At 49.4% G+C, this 19,973-nt stretch overlaps 1 protein-coding gene across 2 annotated transcripts in view; it reads left to right on the top strand.

The window, feature by feature from the left end:
* The window catches only part of LOC147615005 (uncharacterized), a 78,598-nt gene that overhangs the window by 17,426 nt on the left and 41,199 nt on the right, over window positions 1–19,973 (top strand). For both annotated transcript variants that reach the window (XM_086780288.1, XM_086780287.1), the window contains exons 5-13: window positions 16,374–16,470; window positions 16,579–16,652; window positions 16,832–16,904; window positions 17,136–17,249; window positions 17,644–17,720; window positions 18,993–19,059; window positions 19,197–19,262; window positions 19,388–19,495; window positions 19,674–19,804. In XM_086780288.1, coding sequence (XP_086636414.1) covers window positions 16,374–16,470; window positions 16,579–16,652; window positions 16,832–16,904; window positions 17,136–17,249; window positions 17,644–17,720; window positions 18,993–19,059; window positions 19,197–19,262; window positions 19,388–19,495; window positions 19,674–19,804 — 807 coding nt within the window. The remainder of the gene's footprint in view (window positions 1–16,373; window positions 16,471–16,578; window positions 16,653–16,831; window positions 16,905–17,135; window positions 17,250–17,643; window positions 17,721–18,992; window positions 19,060–19,196; window positions 19,263–19,387; window positions 19,496–19,673; window positions 19,805–19,973) is intronic.

Raw genomic sequence — 19,973 nt, 5'->3', positions numbered from 1 at the left:
CATAGCTGACAAATGCGGTCATCCAAGATCTGATGCACATATTCCTGTCTCAATCCGCAACTGGTGTGATGAGGTCTGGATCTGTCCAATGGCACAACGTATCCCATGTGATAGGTGTACATCCATGTATGCCGGGCGGGTGATAAAATCGTCTGGTGAGAGGTGTAGAAAATGGCTCTTGTAATGAGTCATTTTCGTGCCCAAGGGCTCAAGGGGGCTAGTCCATGTCCTCTTTGTGTCCACTTTGATGATATCCATCCTGATCATGCGGTTTTGCTCTGAGCGGGTGAGATCCAAAAATGGACAATCTAGACTGTACTGAAAGGGTGGTAGTACCTCTATCTGCAAACCATGTAGGTCAAACCATGATCTCATCTGAGCATACCAACAATGAGTATCTCCATCCTCTGCCAACTGTATGGATGAGGTCAATGCCAATCGGGAGTACCTCTGCTGAGGGAGCTCCCATAGCCGCTGTAAAAAGGTAATTGCGTGGAATAGGGCCTCAGTTACTACTGGTGGGGCACCTAGCTTTACCGAACAATCTCATGTGGTACTGATGATTTTCTCCGAATCATGCGGGCAATCATCATAATCAGTGGTCTCTCCATTTGCCTCCATCCCTCATCTGTCCCTCTCTGAGATCTGTGATGTATACTGGGTCCCCAAATTGGAGCTCCGTACTGGAGAGTCGGTGTGACAAGCGTATCAAATATCCACAATTTGGTTCGTGGCTCCTGAAACTGTATGTGTGCACACTGCTTCTCAAGTGCCCCCAAGGCTGCATTCCCTCGAGCTAATCTAGCTGCTGCTGCCTCCTTCAGGGAGAAACGGGGTCCTGTGAAAGTAACTCCCAAGTAGACATATGCCCTGACGTACTCCACCGGCCCCCCTCGGAAAGTGAACTGAGGCTCTGATCTCGTCACCCATGCCTGTGTGGTGTTAAACACCATAACCTTGGTTTTCCCAAGGTTCACTGTCAGATCTCTATCTGCACAGAAAGCCTGTAATGCATCCAAGTGTCTCTGTAACCCCTCTGGAGAGTCTGAGATTAGAACAATATCATCAACATATAACAAGATGGGTATCAACACCCCTGCCAGGCATGCCCCTGGGCCTCCCAATCTGTCTACATAATCAGAAACCACATGTGAGAGAGAGAGAGAGAGAGAGCTGGATTAACATCTACTAGAGGCCGAGCTTGACCTATGCGACAAATCAATGTACAACTGTCAATGTCTTTTGGATGTCCAGAAAAAAAAATGACAAAATGAACATGAAATAAACTATGAAAGTATTGAGCTAGTGGGGGGGTGTGATGGATGGAGCACTATTGCAGTATGCAACCTATATGCGTTATGAGAGAAAGAGAGAGTTATGTTGCTGCCTTGGGGGCCTGAGGAAGGGTGAGTGGCAGGAAGAGTTGGTGGGATAACGGGAGCGAAGGGACTAGCGGGCGGGTGGATAGGGAGATGGGTAGTGCGTGCAGGTGGGTGCAAAGCGGGGAGGTGCGGCAGTGTGCGAGCCATTAGGGAGGCGAATGGACTAGCGCATAGGCGAGCGAAGGCACTAGCGGGCGGGCGGACAGGGAGACGGGCAGTGTAACTCGCGGCGGGTGCCTGGGGGACTAGGGCCTTTGACACACTTGTTGATACCATCAATGCATATTAAAACATTTAAACATGGCCACAGCCTTAACACATATCCATCATCACTTTGCATAAAACATAAAAGTTGGACAAAACATCCACAAATGCTGAAAATGGATCTTGCACATGTGACACCACATAGAGGCCGGAATGGGCCGACCCCCCCCCCCCCCTTGGAGTATTTTATTACCCAAGGAGAATAATATTATGTACAAGCTTTGAGGGCCTTACTCTCCCCACAGGAGATGCCGGATTATCCATATACAAATGCCATAACACAGCCCAATACGAGGCTACCAAGCCGGAACACAGGCTGTAGAAATGTCGAGCCAACAATATAATCCATATACCTCCGTGTGGGTACTGATTCTTCCCCAAAAACCACGGGTCTTCGTGCAATAGAGTTGGTACAGCAAGTACAACGCTCCATTCAGCCGGTACAGCAGGTACGGTGGTTGGTACAGTATGTACGGTGGTTGGTACAACCGGTACGGTGGCTGGTACAACAGGTATGGCAAGTACAAATGCTGGTATAGCATGTACAATGACTGGGACAGCAGGTACAGTGGCTGGTACAGTAGGTACAGAAACTGTTACAGTCGGTACGGTGGTTGGTACAGCAAGTACAAGTACAAGGACTGGTACATCAAGTACAGTGCTTGTACAGTAGGTACAAGGGCTGGTACAACAAGTACAATGGCTAGAAATCATAATAAATGATTAAATATCCTTGCCTTCAGTATTTCTTCGCGATGGAAGTCTCCAAAACAGTCCCGGACAGCCGGTATTCTTCATGGGCAGCCTTCAAGAGAGAGAGAGAGAGAGAGTAGCCATCATTAGGGCAGCGTGTAACGGTGGCAGAAGCTAGTGTGCAGCAAGAGAGCCTTCATTAATGTAGAGAGAGGGCTCCAATTTGTAGATTTGGGCCTCCCATGAGCTCAAATGGCAAGAGAAGGCTACAATGACAAGTGGAGAGCCACACAACAGCTAAAGTGACAAGTGTGAGGCCACTTGCCTCACTTTGATCCACTTTCTAACAAGTGTCAGGCCACTTGTCTCACTTTGATCCACTTTCTTGTCACATGTCCCAATCTAAGAGATGGGTTCTCCCATAATCCTTAGCTCTAAAAATATCCCAACTAGTAGACATTCTGTCATAGGCACTTTGCCAACTCTTGGTATTTGCTCAATTCCAGATGTAATGACGCGAACAGAATTTCCATCGGAGTTGGGCCAAAAATAGCAACTCTCCTAAATTTTAGGAGTGTGGTCCTTTGTATTCTAGGATAATCCCCCATTCCCAAAGCTTTTACTTTCCAAATATTTAGACATCCTGGAGTCCACCAGACCCCTTTCATACTGGGAAATGTCCAGGCTGGTGACATCCTCCCCAGCTTCTTAAAAGTTGTCCGCAACTGTAAGCTTCAAGCCATATATTCAAGATATAATCATGTCCCATAAGTGGGCGAGACGAGACAGTCTAAAAAATCCAATATATCTAAAGAATCCATGTCCCAAAGAAATGGGCGAGACAAAAGTAAGTCTCCTGCCAACAAGGCATTGGTCCACATGATCCTTGGCATAGACATAAGTCCCGTGCCAACCAAGCATCATGTCCACTTTACCACTTGCACTCCGTGTTGGTACTCTGACCACACACCTTGGATGAGAGGTGGGCTCAAGTAACAAGATAAAACAATCACTCGCCGGCATAGATAACCTGGTGTTCCATAAGCATTTCTGCTACACATAGTTTATAGGCGTTTCGGCCACCAATAGTTTGTAGGCATTTCGGCCACCAACTCACACTACCCTCTCAAGTGCCCATGTTCTCTTCCATCTGCGCTCTATTGTTCCACCCACACATGGTAGAAACAATCTTCAAGAGAGCACGTAGGACGAGAACACTACACAGGGTATGTTGTGCTTGTCACTACCCTTTGAAGTGCCCATGTTCCCTTCCATCTGCTCTCTATTGTTCCATCCACACATGGTAGAAATAATCTTTAAGAGAGCACGTAGGACAAGAGAACACTACACAGGGTATGTGAACCATGAGTTTCATAAGTCCAATGCATCCCAAATAAAGGGAGCCATAAAGAATAATCCATAAACCTGAGGATAGATCCAAATCCCTAGAAAAGAAGTCCAGGAATCCATAGACTTGTATACCATAACTCTTTTCACATACTCTGTGCTAACCACACACCTTGGAGTAGAGGTGGACTTTTATTCATAAAAGCATCATATCCATGAGATATCCAAAGATTTCTTCTCTATAAACTCGGACAGATTCGTCCATAGAAATTGCTTGTGAAGCCCAATATCTATATAAATCTCGTCCAAGAAAGAAATCTCCATAGATATAATCCATCCCAATAAAGGGAGCCATAAACAATGTTTCCGTGAAACCATCTCAAGGCAAACAACATCACCTTTCTCCTTGCATGGCTATACAAGGGTTAGTGAACATCAAAAACACTTCATAGTAAATAGCCAAAGCACCAACTTTGCAAACTCAAAGTATACTTGGCTTTTCTTTTCCAGGTTGGTCATGAAGCCAAAAGAAATATCTCCTCACCATATCCTTAAGATATCTCGAGATATATCTCCAAAGAGCTTGCCTATAAGCTTGATAAGATAATCCACAATATCCATATGGAAAGAGTGCTAAATGTGTGCACATAAAGCCAACTCCATACTTCCAAGATAAATTTTGTGAATTCATAAATTCTTAGACCAAGCTGTCTATTGCTCATGCTCTTGCTTCATAGGCTATGAAGTGGCTGGCCATGCTTAATAGCAATGATGGTAAGTGTGGCCCCCACTTGAGATCTTTTCTCTTCCTTATTGATAGAAGGAAGCATCTGCTTCCAAGGAAGTCTATGCTCTGATACCAATGTAACTCGCGGCGGGTGCCCGGGGGACTAGGGCCTTTGACACACTTGTTGATACCATCAATGCATATTAAAACATTTAAACATGGCCACAGCCTTAACACATATCCATCATCACTTTGCATAAAACATAAAAGCTGGACAAAACATCCACAAATGCTGAAAATAAATCTTGCACATGTGACACCACATAGAGGCCGGAATGGGCCGACTCCCCCCCTTGGAGTATTTTATTACCTAAGGAGAATAATATCATGTACAAGCTTTGAGGACCTTACTTTCCCCACAGGAGATGCCGGATTATCCATATACAAATGCCATAACACAGCCCAATACGAGGCTACCAAGCCGGAACACAGGCTGTAGAAATGTCGAGCCAACAATATAATCCATATACCTCCGTGTGGGTACTGATTCTTCCCCAAAAACCACGGGTCTTCATGCAATAGAGCTGGTACAGCAAGTACAACGCTCCATTCAGTCGGTACAACAGGTATAGTGGCTGGTATAGTCGGTACGGTGGCTGGTACAGTCGGTACGGTGGTTGGTATAGCAGGTACAGCAAGTACAAATGCTGGTACAACATGTACAATGATTGGGACAGTAGATACAGTGGCTGGTACAGTAGGTACAGAAACTGGCACAGTCGGTACGGTGGTTGGTACAGCAAGTACAACAAGTACAAGGATTGGTACAGCAGGTACAACGGCTGGTACAACAAGTACAATGGCTAGAAATCATAATAAATGATTAAATACCCTTGCCTTCAGTATTTCTTCGCGATGGAAGCCTCCAAAACAGTCCCCAACAGCCGGTATTCTTCATGGGCAGCCTTCAAGAGAGAGAGAGAGAGAGTAGCCATCATTAGGGCAGCTTGTAACGGTGGCAGAAGCTAGTGTGCAGCAAGAGAGCCTTCATTAATGAAGAGAGAGGGCTCCAATTTATAGATTTGGGCCTCCCATGAGCTAAAATGGCAAGAGAAGGCTACAATGACAAGTGGAGAGCCACACAATAGCTGAAGTGACAAGTGTGAGGCCACTTGTCTCACTTTGATCCACTTTCTAACAAGTGTCAGGCCACTTGTCTCACTTTGATCCACTTTCTTGTCACATGTACCAATCTAAGAGATGGGTTCTCCCATAATCTTTAGCTCTAAAAATATCCCAACTAGTAGACATTCTGTCATAGGCACTTTGCCAACTCTTGGTATCTGCTCAATTCCAGATGTAATGACGTGACGAACAGAATTTCCATCGAAGTCGGGCCAAAAATAGCAACTCTTCTAAATTTTAGGAGTGTGGTCCTTTGTATTCTAGGATAATCCCCCATTCCCAAAGCTTGTACTTTCCAAATATTTAGACATCCTGGAGTCCACCAGACCCCTTTCATACTGGGAAATGTCCAAGCTGGTGATAGGCAGTGCGTGCATGTGGGTGCAAAGCGGGGAGGTGCGACAGCGAGGTGCAAACGCCAGCGGCGTGAGGCGTGAGCAAGGGTGCGAATAGGTTCACGCCATTGGGGAGGCGAAGGGACTAGCGCGCGGGCGGGTGGGCGGGCGGACAGGGAGACAGGCAGTGCGGGGAGGTGCGGTAGCGTGCGAGAGAAATGAAATGAAATGAAATGTTATATTAACGTCTTCAAAAGGCCATAATGACCTATGAGACCAAAAAGTTACATCATGGTGGATCTGATACAATGTCTAGATAAAAAACCAGAAAATGAAAAATAAAGATGATACTACTGGCACCTAGAAAATGAAACTGGAACTGGAAGGTAAATAGAAACCCTTATAGGGTGTGAATATAGTGAGGGAGGATGGAGGTGAGTGGAGCACAGTGAGGGGATACAATATCATGTGGGATGGGGGGGTACACTATGGAGGTGCCTCCATCTCATAATATGTGCCGCATCGGACGCTGGCGGATCTCCTCAATATCATCTGAGAGAAAGAGAGAGAGAGAAAGAAAGCTGTATTAACGTCTACTCGAGGCCGAACTCTACCTATGAGACAAATCAATGTACAACTGTCAATGTCTTCTGGATGTCTAGAAAAAAAAAGGACAAAATGAACATGAAATAAACTATGAAAGTACTGAGCTAGTGGGGGGGTGTGATGGATGGAGCACTACAGCTAGAGGCTCAGTATGCAACCTATATGCGCAGGGTATACAAGAATGCAATGCAGATCTGTCTAGCTCCAACCAGTACCATAATGGGAGTGTAATATGTGATACATAGGCGATGGCGAGGCAAAAATACTTCGGAGCATGATCTGCGGGTGTGAGTGTAAGTGAGCTAGCCGCTTCTGGATATGGTGCTGATGTCGAGCTCGTATCTCTGTGATCTCCCTCTGATGTAGTCTGGGAGTCTGGTAGCCTGGTGCTCTCGGTCTCCGTCTGGCTCGGAGGTCTGCAGCAGCGCGCTGAAGTGTAAACCCCTCCTGTGTCAGAATAGGCACTGGGATAGATCTCTGGAAGAAATCAGTGAGCTGGAGCTGTGGTATGAGTCCGTAGCAGTGTCTCTCTGTGGCGTTGTGTCTCTAGCAAGAACGGGCCAAATCTGTGCTAGTCTGTGGACTCCATGATCTGGCGGAGTGAGGGATGTCCACTGAAGATGGTGGTGTATCTCTCTGTAATGACACTATATGCTCTGAGAGAGAGAGAGAGAGAGAGCCCTTCTGCTTCAGTCCACCGGCTGAGAGTAGAGGGTGGTTCTTCTTGCTTTAATTTTCTTGTGTGTGAGATAGCATCGACACTTCAATCGTCTTGCCTTCGGGGGAGAGAAAAGAGCATTGAATCTACCTGGTCACTTCATTTGCCGGCTGTAGGAGAACGAGGGAGTCGGGCATTCTTTCGCTTCGGTTTTTACTAGTTCGAAGAGAGCGAGTCTCACGCTAGTCGGCTGTCCTCCTCCTCCCACATCGGCCACCTTGCTGTATGCAAGCGAAGGCTCCAGAAATTTCCCATGTGGCCATCGTTGCTTTGTTTACCATGTTTTTATTTGTTTTATTTTAAATATCACAAGCCTTCGTAAAAGGGCACAAGTCTTTCTATATAAATGACTTCAAAGTTGCGGTGTCCATTGTGGTGTTCACACCCATTCTTAATGTGGGTGTGAACACTCCACCTTATAAAAACATAACTAAGCCTTTGACATGGTTTTTGAACCTTTCGACGGCCAATTTTGGTACCTGCAAAAAGCCAATTGCCAATCAACAAGCAAAGGCATCCACAGAGTCTCGTAGCCAGTAGTTTTGGGCATCCCCAACACTACGAGACCGGACATGGGCAAGCATGCAGGACACGAAAACAAGTCATGCATCTAGTAAATCTTTTATTTTTGCACATACACAAAATGAAGTGCATATGCAAATATACATTGGAAATCCCCCATTCTCAAACCATGTATCTCACCCAAGGGATCTAGTCATGCTAGATGACCTTGAGCTCCAGTGTTCCCAGTCATACTGGTCACACCTCCAGGCCTACTAGTCACACTAGCACTGCCAGACGTGCTACTGATCATATAAGCAAAGCTGTCATCCCTCTAGAAAGATCAGTCCATGTCATAGGACTACTGATCATATCAGCAAAGCTCAAATATTGGACATCCCAAGGGTGATTCACTAGTCAAACTGGTGTCCAAATGCATAGAATCTATCTTTGCATATATTTGAGGATACCTTGTTGTCCAAGGAGCCACATGGTGACAGCACCAGAGAAAAATCAAGTGACACCCATCTTGCGGGAGCTAATTAAATGTTCATGGTGTAAAGCCCAAACCTTAGAAATGAAAGCCTTGTAATAATGAGCTCATAGAGAGTAAATCCAAGCAAAGTAAAAGCCAGTAAGAGGTGAAGGAATCCATGCCTACTTGCTTAGGCAGCCTCTGTTACGGCCAGGGGACCTGAGGAAAGCAGCCAGGCAGGACCAAACCAGTGTTCAGGTGCCAGACAGCAGCTTCTGGGAACCGTACAGGTTTGGACAGGTGGTGGCCAGCTTTGGGCAGGAGCCTAAAAATTGCACCCGACCCCCCCCCCCCCCCCCCCCTTCACTCCTCTCCTTGCCTCATTGTATACCTTCTTCAATCAGGAGTCAAGCAGCCTCTGGAGCAATTAAGCGTCATCCAGCGTTTGGAAAAGCATCAGAACTTGGGCTACATCTACATTGGTCATCCTTTACAGTCATAGGTCAGAGCAATCTATTGACTGTTGACTGTTTGCTCACAGATTAATATGCTTGTGTTTAAGCGCTTCAGTCTTCTGCTGTCATTCTCTTTGTTAAACTCTTGCATCTAGACAATAGTCCTTACAGTCAAAAATGTGTAGACGTCGAACGCTGCTCGCTGAAGCTACGCCCCATCCCTGCCTGCGCGACCTGCACACCAGCGCCCCCCCCCGCCATTACGCTTGCTCTTGCCCCCCCCCCCCCCCCCCCCCCGCCTGCTGTAGTTCCTGCGCCCCTCCCCCTTGTTGCTCTGCCCGCCGCCCGTCTCTCCTCCCCCCCTTCGCCTGCTTCGCTGCTGCGCCCCATCCCTCGCTGTTGCGCTCCCTCCTCGCCTTCTCGCCCCCTCCCTGCTTGCCCATCTCTCCTCTGCTTCGCCCTGACCCCCCTCCGCCAGCATTCTCCTCCCCGCCTCTTTCGCGCAGCTATCTCCTTCCCGCCTCATTCGCTCTCCTCCCCGCCTCATTCGCTCTATCTCCTCCCCGCCTCATTCGCTCTCCTCCCCGCCTCATTCGCGCAGCCATCTCCTCCCCGCCTCATTCGCGCAGCTGCCGCCCCCGCCCCCCCCCCCCCCCCCCCCCGGTTTTTTAAGTTTTTTTTGTTGTTTTGTTTTTTTTTGTTTTTTTCTAACCCCCCCTCCCTCTCGTGCTGTTTTCCGCCCCCCAGGGGGTTTTGCTTTTTTTTTTCTTTTTTCTTTTTTCTTTTTTTTTTCTTTTTTCCTCCGGTCTTCCGCCTCTCTGTGTGCAGCCCGTTTCTTGCAGGATTTCCGCTTTCGCCTCGCCTACGCCTGAGCTTCAGACTCTGATGGAGACTCCTCCCGCCTCGCCTCAGAGGGACTCATCCGCAGCCCCCTCGCCCGCCCCCGAGGACACCCCCATCAGGCTTTCTCTTTCGCCGAAAGAGGAAGCGAGCCTCACCGCAGAGGTGGAACGCCTTCAGGCCCATTCCACCATCTGCCGTATAGTCGGCACTCGCCCCAGCAGAGGGGAGATCCGGGATCTTCTCCAGACCCGCCTTCTTGCAGATGTGGGCAAGATCCTGGACGTACAGCTTCTGGGCCGGGGACATTATCAGATCGAGTTTGAGACCGCCCAGAGTGTGGCCAAGGTCCTTGCCATGAGTCCCCTTGACATCAGGGGTGCTCGGGCTTTCTTCAGACCTTGGCAGCATGGCTTTGATCCAGCAGCGGATGAGCAGGGAGAGCGCCTTTTTCATGTTACAGTTTGCTTCCCTGGACTCCGCCGGGAGTATCTTCCGCTTCTCTCTCGGCTAGGAGCATTGGTGGGCTCGGTACTCGAGACTGGCCCCACAGCAGCTTCAGTGGTGGCCAGAGCAGCTGGGCTACCCTCCGTCAGAGTTTTGGTGTCTGACATCTCCTCCCTTCCTAAGGTCATTCAGCTACCTAGGATAGGGGGGGGATGGATTGATCAGAGAGTGGAGTTCTCGGGGCTCCCGAACCAGTGCTTCATATGTAGGTAGGTCGGCCATCTGGCCAAGGCCTGCCTTCGCAGGAGACCTCGACCCTCACCACAGCAGCAGGCCCCTGATGGCCCGCCCACAGATGCGGCACGGCAGGCTGCCTCCGGGACACCTGCCAGGCCACAGAGACCTCGGAGTGGCAGCCTGGACAGGGGCGCCGCCGAGGGAGACAGTCACAGCAGCACGCACAGAGACCGCTGCAGCAGCAGCCACAGTCTCAGCCTCACTGGGTTCCCGTGAGGAACAGCTTTGCTCCCCTCCAGGAGGAGACCCTTGCAGCGACTGAGGACCAGGAGATGCCAGCACCCCCTCCTTCACCCCCCCCACCCCCACCCCCACCCCCTCCCACTGCCTCGCTTCCACCTTCGCCTCCGCCCGCTCCGGTCTCGGCAGCGGCTCCCCCTCCGCCCCCCTCGCCCCCCCCTCCTCCTCCCCCACCCGCCTCGCCTTCCCGGGAGACCCTGGCAGTCCCCCTGGCGCTCGCCCGCAGTCCGGAGGGCGCTGAGCACCGACCTCGCTCGAGCATCACAGAGGAGACCCACCATGCCGATCCGGGCTTCACGGATATCATCTATCCGGAGTCGGTTGAGTCGCCTCGGTGTTAGACAGCGATCGGAGGCATTCGGTTACGCCTTCACTCGGCTCCCCATGAGCCAGCTCCCATCCGAGTTCATGTAGTGATTCCTCTGGCCCGCGGGGAGGAGGCACTTGATTCAGCAGTGGCCTTCTCGTTCCCTCTCTGTGGCCCTTGCGACCGGGAGTGGACTCTAGAGCTCGCTATTAGCACTTTGAAGACTCAGGCAGTTGAGTTTTCTCATCATGTGAGCGACCTGGAGGTGACAGATGTGATAGGCCGGCTCTGGGAGTTGGCTCATTTTTTCTTGGATCCCGGGAGTGTGGATGCCTCAGGGATTCGTCATTTGGTCGTGCGTATAGTTGCAGACTTAGCACGTGACCCTGGATATGTATGTATACACGAGGTTGCTCTGTCAGAGCGAGAGGCAGTAGCCATGGGCCACAGCCACTGGCGCCTGATCCGGGATTCTTGCAGTACACCGGGTGGGCAGATTCGCAGCCGCTCGGATGGGGACTACTCTCCATCCAAGCCGCTTGCGAAGGCCCGTCGCACGGCTGAGACAGCATCCACCTCAGCAGGTCATCCATGAGGATCATCTCATGGAATGTACAGGGCCTGGGCGGAGCACATTTTATATGCTATCGAGGTTGCTTGAGGCAGGAGCTTCAGAGATGCCTGGTTGGTGGCAGCATTGATATTTTGATGATGCAGGAGCACCACTTGGGTGAGAGCAGGATCCGGAGATATGGTTCGGTGATGCCTGGTTGATGGGATACCTTTTGGTCTGCAGGGTTTGGTCCTTTGGGTGGACAGGGAGGAGTTTGCATGGGCATTGCAGATGTATGGCGGCAGGCCATTGTGGATCGAGGGATCATTGTGCCTGGTAGAGCACAGTATGTCATTCTGAGGATACATGATGAGCTATTCGGCGTGCTCAACGTCTATGCGCCTAATCATGCTAGTGCCAGAGCAGAGTTCTGGACCCAGGTTACGGATGCATTGCCAGAGGCCGCACATTGGTGTGTCGGGGGAGACTTCAACATGCTTGAGGACCCGGCCGATAGGGTGGGAGGCAGTCATGTTACAGTGCACGGCACAGAGCTTGCAACTTGGGACCGGTTTTGCATGACACTGAGGATCACTGATGCATGGCAGCATGGGGCCTTCTCCCGTTCTCAGGACAGCCTTAGTTTCTCTCGGTCGGATCGCCGACAGGGAGGGACTAATCTATCACGGATTGATCGCTTTTATGTGGGCGACTGGTTAGGGGAGCGAGGGGGCTCCGTCGGCATTCTCGCTGGCACCTCATTTTCAGATCATGCGCCAGTTATCCTGACATGGGAGGAGAGGACACGGGAGTCCATCTTGCAGTTGAGGATCCCAGAGAGGGTACTTACAGATCCCAGTCTCGCTGAGGACATTGAGAGGATCTGGCATGATAGTCAGTGCTCTGACCAGGATGCAGCAGGCCCCAGTGTGCCCAGGGACTCATCGAGCTTAGCTCTTTTCTGCACGCTGCAGCTTTGACACGGCTGGGAGAGATTCGCGAGAGGGAGCATCGGCTGAGACGCAGCCTTGCCTCGTTATAGCGCCTCCAGGAGCAGCAGCCGGCATGTGAGTGGTTGGCGTCCCAGCTGAGCCAGGCACGCCTGGAGGTTAGAGAGACAGAGGAGCAGAGACATGAGTTTTACTATCGTCGTCAGGCCTCTCAGTGGACGCAGCTTGGTGATAGAGTGACTGGTGAGTTTTTTGAGATCACTGGACCCCGCCATGCTCGGGCAGGAGTCCGCCAGCTTGGTAGACCGGATGGTTCGGTAGCTACTGAGCCCGGGGAGATCAGAGCCATTGCCACTGCATTTTATAGAGACCTGCTTTCAGCGGAGCCAGCCACTGAGGGCAGAGATGCTTGCAGACAGACTGTGTGGGCCCACGTGCAGAGGAGGGTCACAGATCGTATGCGTTCAGTTCTTGGTGCGCCTCTTTCAGAGATTGAGCTTGCCGAGGCCTTGAGGGTCCTGCCGCGACATAGTTGCCCAGGGGAGGACGGACTGACGCCGGCCTTTTTTATGCGCTATTGGGACCTTTTGGGGCCAGGCCTCCGCAGGGGCTTTCAGCATGTTTTGGACACTGGGGTGATGCCGCAGAGCTTTTCAGAGGGCTTGATTTATCTTATCTCCAAGGGGGAGGGAGTATCAGATGATATTCTGCATTGGAGGCCTATTACGATCCTCAATACTGTCTACAAGGTCTTAGCAAAGGCCTTGAGTTTGAGGATCCAGCCCTTCCTGGGGGAGTTGATTCATGCTACTCAGACAGGATTTGTCAAGGAGCGCAGTATCCTTGACAACATCTTTACTTTCTGGGAGGCGACGGCCAGAGCTAGATTTCTTGGCGAGGACTTGGTCGTGATGCTTCTCGATTTTGAGAAGGCATATGATAGAGTTGATTGGGGTTTCTTAGAGGACACTATGCTTCGCCTGGGCTTTGAGCCAGGATGGATTAGAGGGGTGGCGGCTCTGTATTCCACAGCTCGCAGCCAGGTGTTGATTGCAGGAGGACGGGGGCCGAGTTTTGAGCTGACCAGATCAGTCCGTCAGGGGTGTCCCCTCGCCCCTTTTCTTTTTCTCTTCTTTGCGGAGGCTATGAGCATGTATTTGACGGCAGAGGAGGTTGGTTTGAGAGGACTTCAGCTCCCAGTCCGGGGGGAGGACTTGCTTGATGCTGAGTTTGCAGACGACACGGGCTTATTTTTGCATGGCCAAGAGGCCAATCTCCTTCGGGCAGAGCAGTCGCTCTAGGTTTTTAGTGCAGCTTCGGGAGCATTGATCAATTGGCGCAAGACAGTGGCCTTTTGGATCAGTAGTGCTCCCACTCCGGCATGGAGCCCGGACCCCGGTTTTAGATGGATTCCTCCAGGCACAGCAGTGCGGTATTTGGGATGCCAGATTGGCCTAGATTTGTCACCTGAGCAGCAGATTGCCCCGCTTCTTCTGAGCATTCGGAAGAAGCTTTTGTATTGGAGTACAGCTCGACTATCCTTGGCTGGGAGGGTGGTGGTGGCAAATCAGGTGCTGTTAGCGACCATGTGGTACATTACGTCTTGCTGGATCTTCTCGAGCTCTTGCATCAGCCAGGTACAGAGGCTGATCAGGAACTTTCTGTGGTCTGGGCGGGACGGTCAGCCAGCTCAGGGCAAAGGTTGCATGGGCAGTTATTACACTTCCGCTGGCTCAGGGAGGTTTGGGCATTATAGATCCAGTTGATCAGAGCAGAGCCTTACTGGGGAAGCTTATTGTTCGGGGGCTGCTTCCAGGCGCAGAGCCTTGGAAAGAGCTCCTCTTGCAGCGGCTACAGGCTCGGGCGCCCCCAGCAGGGGGCACTTGGGCACCAGAGATTCGCTGGATCTTCATAGAGATGAGGAGGACATGCCTCAGTAGAGGATGGGAGGATAGATTTGCTTTGAGTATCCTGAGAGCTTGGGAGCTGCTGAGACCGGGGCTCTCTCAGCGACCTCCTTCTTGTGTTGAGGAGCGGGCCAGACAGCCGCTCATCTGGAGCCCAGCGGTTCGCACAGAGCAGGGTCATATGCTGGGTTCTCGGCCTCGTTTAGCCTGGGGGCCTCTAGCGGCAGGCCCAGCTCGTAGTTTTGGAGACTGGCAGGCCTTTTGCAGTCTCCCAGAGGAGATCCAGGTGGAGAGGCTGAGTCACTTCAGAGGGGGGTTGATTATGAGAGATGATATTCAGGAGGCACTCACAGAGGAGTGGTTCACGCCTCTCGAGCCAGTGACCCCACTGTGGATGGGAGCCTTTACACAGTTGGAGATCCTGATTGCTGTCAGAGCTTGCACTGAGGATGGCAGTTGCCTCTACTATGAGATTCAGGATGAGGGCAGACTCCAGCGAGTGGAGGTGGAGTCGCCTTTGGTTGCAGAGTGCACCTTTCAGAGGATTAGGGTAGTGGCCGCCGCTTCTTGGAAGTGGCATATAGACCCCGATCCTGCTGATGTGCTCCCGGATTGGCGCATATGGGCATATGCAGCGCGCCCCTTGGCCCGGCTACAGTGGGACCCCGGGGAGTACGAGTGGCACGATCCTTATGCATCCCTCGAGGCCACAGAGATTACCTTTTTCCAGTATACTGTTCGGTTGGGGCGGCATATTTTGACGGCGAGGAGGACGGTCTCTCCAGCGGCAGCGGGGCATTGGCGGCTACAGGGGCTCTCACAGGAGTCCCTGGAGGATTTTTGGGCTCGGCTCTGGGCTAGTCGACAGGCCCGCAGGATCTCGACTTTTCAGTGGCTGGTCGCCCACAAGGGCTCAACAGTTGGCACTTGGCTTGTTTACAGCGGTCTTCCGGCGCCTGCGTCCGATGCGGCCACCCTATGGAGACACAGAGACACTGCCTTTGGGATTGCCCTCAGGCGCAGCAGATCTGGCTGCGGATGCTGCGTATTCTGGCTCCCCTCTCTCCAGAGGGTATGTTTACGTGGGGTGCCGTTGCTTGGTCGACTTCGTTAGGGCCTGCTATGGGCTATGAGACGGAGCAGGGCAGTCAGGCCATCAGATTTATTAGGGGCCAGCCTCGCCTGGTTCCGGCACCGGATTTCGTCCGCCAGCTAGACACAAGAGCGGGATTTACGATGGGAGCTCCTCAGCAGCCTCACCATTTGGTTCACCTGGAGGGCCCGGTGCTTTACGGCCTTTGAGGGGAGATTGGAGCCACCAGCAGAGACTGTACGGGGGATTTGGCAGGAGTTGATCCACACCCTGCGAGGACAGTACGACCGCATTCGGGGAGACTCGGATGAGGCGATCTTGCGGCGCCAGGCCTTTCACACCACTTGGCGTTGTGGCCCCTTCTACACCTTACACACGGGATCCCCCTGTTGGCACTACAGGCCACCTGTTTGGCTCTTCCCCCCCCCTATTGTATGATTTAGCCTCTCAGTCCTTTGTACTGATGCTTGTATTTTGCAGCACCTAGGGAGAGTCTCCCGGGCTGCCATGCTGTATTCTCTCCTGCTCTGTTTCTCTTATGAGCAGGAGAGATCTGTTGTAGCCCTACGGGCGTTTTTTATTATATAACTAATGAAAGGATCTTTTCTCGGAAAAAAAAAAAAAAGTCCTTACAGTCTCATGTACATGGCCTCAGTACTCATGACACATGCATCCAAGGCCTGATGCATGTGACACACTAAGAGACATAGTAATGTGGACAAAATTTTATCCATCTTTTCAAAAGAAGAATTCAATGATAAGAGCTGTTTGATTTTTAAATCAAATACAAGCATGCCAATCTATGGAAGTTGATAAGCTTTTTGAGAATTTGTTGGCTTTTTTATATTGCAATTTTAACTAGCACTAAGTCCCAACATCAGAAATGGATTAGAGCATCACAAATTCGCAGAAATTTATTGTTTTCTTTCATCTCAAGCACGCTATTATTCACATTGTTTGAAATTGTTCAAGTGTTATTTCAATTTTGGTGCACAGTGCAGTATGTCCCATGTTTGATATTGTTTCCTGCAACGTCACACTTGAATTACAGATTATGTCTGGCAGGAGGCAAAGAGCTGCATATTGCTATCATCAGCAGCATCCAAGACCTAGCCAAGGCCTTTTCAACTTATACTGAGGAGATCATGGTGCAGTTTAATTTTGCAAATAGCAGTCACATTTCTTGAATAATATAAAGCTTCTTTTCTACTAGATTTGTTAGTTTGCTATTTTTCTAATTTTGCAATTTTTTTCAGAGCAAGAGGGAGTACCTACTTCAGTATGCTAGAGATGCTGTAAGTGGACTCAAACTAAATGCAGAGCTGGAAAGGTATTCTCTGAAAAAATCTTAACATCTTCATTTAAAAATTATAATTAGTCAATATTAGATCTACTTTATTAGTCTCTAACTATTAAGGATCTAATAATGCTTTTTTTGTAGAAGTAAAACTATGTTTTATTCAAGAAAAAATAAATGCAAGCCTATGTTGAGATGGTTTCATTGGGCAGGGTAGAAGCAGATATAGCTCCTCTCATGCAACTTATCGTGGAAAAGAAAGCTGCTGGATTGAGAAAGGAAGATGTGAGTGCTCTACAGCTCTGAGTTTCTGTTAGATGTTGAAGAAGGCACCTTGTCGGTGGGCCCTTGCCTCAGGTGGCCATGGCACCATGTTGCCCAAACTGGGGTGTGAATTGGAAACCTGACACCTAAATACATCATGTATAACCCACAGGAAAAACATAAGGCACCTTGTTGAGCTTGCGAAAGGTATGAGTATTGAATGCGTGCTTGTGTTTTTGTGTGGTTTTTTAGGCATTGAGCAAGACAAAGGAGCTTCTTCAATTGGACGTTCATCTGAGAGATCTTTTGCAAAGGGAGAGACTTCTCATTCTTACAGGGGACACCCAAGCCTCGAGGGCTGAAAAGGTTTCCATTTTTTGTAAAACTAATGAATGCCATGTCTAAGCTTGGAAATTAAGAGAGTTTTTGTATGGCCCATGATCCAAATGTGAGAGGAAAGAAGTCTGATTCGTAGTAGTTAGATATCTAATATGGAATTTTTCAGTCAAGTGCAGGTTCATGCGCACACTCACACTCACTCACACTCATTTCACCCACCCAGCCAAAACTTCTGTATGCAAGTCTGCTTAAATGTATGTAGGCATGCCACTCTTCTGAATAAAGCAATGTATATTTGGTGTGTCCTCATGCTTGGGTATGTATGACTCCATTTTTTTAAAAGTGTCATACCATTGTGTACATACACGTTTTTGGGTGATGGATATTCCTTTACTAAGATACCCTTTCTGACGTTGATAAGGTTGAGCTTCTGAAGACTCTTTCAACATCCCTCAAGCAATCCACATTGGAAGCAGAGAAGCGGATTGGTGAAAACAGGTGTCTGTTTTTCCAGAATTTGTGAATGTGCATGTGTGTGTGTGTGTGTGTGAGAGAGAGAGAGAGAGAGAGAGAGAGAGAGAGAAAAGAAGAAAGAAAGTTGTATTAACGTCCAAAATGACCTATGAGACCAAAAGGTTACATCATATCCATGAGGTACATCTTGGGTACAAAATGGCAATAAAGAAAGATAACAAAAATCTAGAACTATAAAATCTGATCGAAGTACATGAGCAGAGAGCTCTCATATCACCCTAATACATCCCTCATGGGCCAATGTGACATGGTGCTCAAGGTGGTAAAATTGAGCTGGCACGAGAAGGTCCTGCAATGATGGGAGACGATGGCCCAGATCCTCCTACGGTGGTGTGGCCATGGGGTCTGGGGCGTTGAGCTCTACATAACACAGTGGCTCTGTCGAGTGTCACACCTCTCGGCCAAGCTCCCGCACTAGCCTGTGGTCTAGGTATGATGGGTGGATCAGCCCTTGGTGTGTTGGTATGGAAGAAGTCGGTGAGAGCTCTCTGTGTTGGTCCTCGTGTTGGTCCTCGAGCAAGTACAGCTGATCTGGATCTCACTAAGGACTCCTTGTGTCTACGGAGCTCTAGAAGAAAAAGTCCGAGGCATCTTTCATCTGGGACGTCTATGATCTATGCTACTTGGGAGTTGGTTCCGAGGCCATCGAAACGGTCAATCATTGGTGTCAAGTGGGTTTACAAAACCAAGTATAAGTCAGATGGGTCTGTGGACAAGCACAAAGCCAGACTTGTGGCTAAGGGCTATGCTCGGCGAGGCATCGACTATGAGGACACTTTTGCACCAACAGCTAGGATGGCCACGATTCGGACAGTTCACGCCCTTTCCTCTCATCAGCAGTGGGCTGGTGTATCAGATGGATGTCAAATGTGCGTTTCTGAATGGTGACTTGTAGGAGGAGGTGTATGTTGAGCAACCTCTTGGCTGTGAGGTTTCGGGCTCCAAAGGTATGGTTATAGGTTGCGGAAGGCCTTGTATGGCTTGAAACAGGCTCCTAGGGCTTGGAACCAGGAGATTGATACTTTATTTCAGAAACAGGGTTTCGAGAGATCAGTTGTAGATTGCTGTAGTGACGTTAGTGACAATAGAGGGTTGATGAGGGTGGGGCAAGGGGTGGTTGGTCGGGTACATGAAGCTTGTTCAAGTCTCGATTTAGTATGATTAGTTCTGAAAGGTGCATGTAGTTGTTTGTTGAAAAGCTGCCAGCCGGCATCAATCATTCTTGGCTTCTTGCAGGAGCCAAAAGGAGGAAGCTTTGAAGTATAGAACAGGCAAAGCTCATGAAGTTAGTGAAATAGAAAAGGTAAGATTCTTCTTTGGTCTTGGACCTGCGCTCTGGTTGTGAGCCTCTCGTCGAGTCGCATCAAGATGACTTGCTAAAACCTTCTGCATGTTCTGAGACAAAAAAAACATGTTTTGTGTTACACGTGCTTCACACAGGCAGTGGCAGCCGAAGTGAAGACACTTCAGCAAAAACGGGGTGAACTTGAGGCTCAGTTGAAAGAGGTGATCTTGCAGACCTTTCTTTTACGGCAATGCCTAGTTTTGGAAGATTGAACTTCTTACTTCTGCAAAATATTTATAATAGTTCTTAATAATCACTAATTCATGGCTCCTAAAAAGCTTTGCAGGTAAAAGCTTCTTTGGCAGTGGCAATGAATCGGCACATCAATATACAAGAAGAGAAAGAGCAATTTGATGAAGCCAGCACAGGAGTCGTAGCTCATCTAACAGCTGAGGTATGGACAGACATGGTATAAATATGCACGTGTAGACGCACATACACACACACTTTTAATGATGTCTAGTATGCACACACACTTTTAATGATGTCTAGTACACATATCCTCAATAGTAATAGTTATGCATTGTACACTATTACATAATAAAAGGAACACTTTTTTTTTGGGGGCTTAGGAGGACGAGTTGACAAGATCGATAGCAAATCAAAATGCAGAGGCTAATGTTTTGGGGACATGGGTTAGCTTCCTCGAAGACACATGGCAACTGCAAGCTTCTTGTACACAGCAAAAAGATGAAGATGCTTTGTAAGTCAACTATAAAATGACTAGCTATTGAGCTTAACAGAAATCAGATTTTTTATTTTGATGGATCAAGGTGAAAGAGAACAAATTTAGTTAAGAAAACACTTTGGAGGGACCCAAAGGGGAAGGGGCATTTGCATACGAATTGGTATAAAGCTGAAGGCTTTGCCAG

Source organism: Cibotium barometz, chromosome 41 (assembly GCF_041138505.1).
Source record: "Cibotium barometz isolate CiBa-2024 chromosome 41, ASM4113850v1, whole genome shotgun sequence".
NCBI classification, from domain to species: Eukaryota; Viridiplantae; Streptophyta; class Polypodiopsida; order Cyatheales; family Cibotiaceae; genus Cibotium; species Cibotium barometz.
This window is presented reverse-complemented; position numbering and strand designations above follow the sequence as displayed.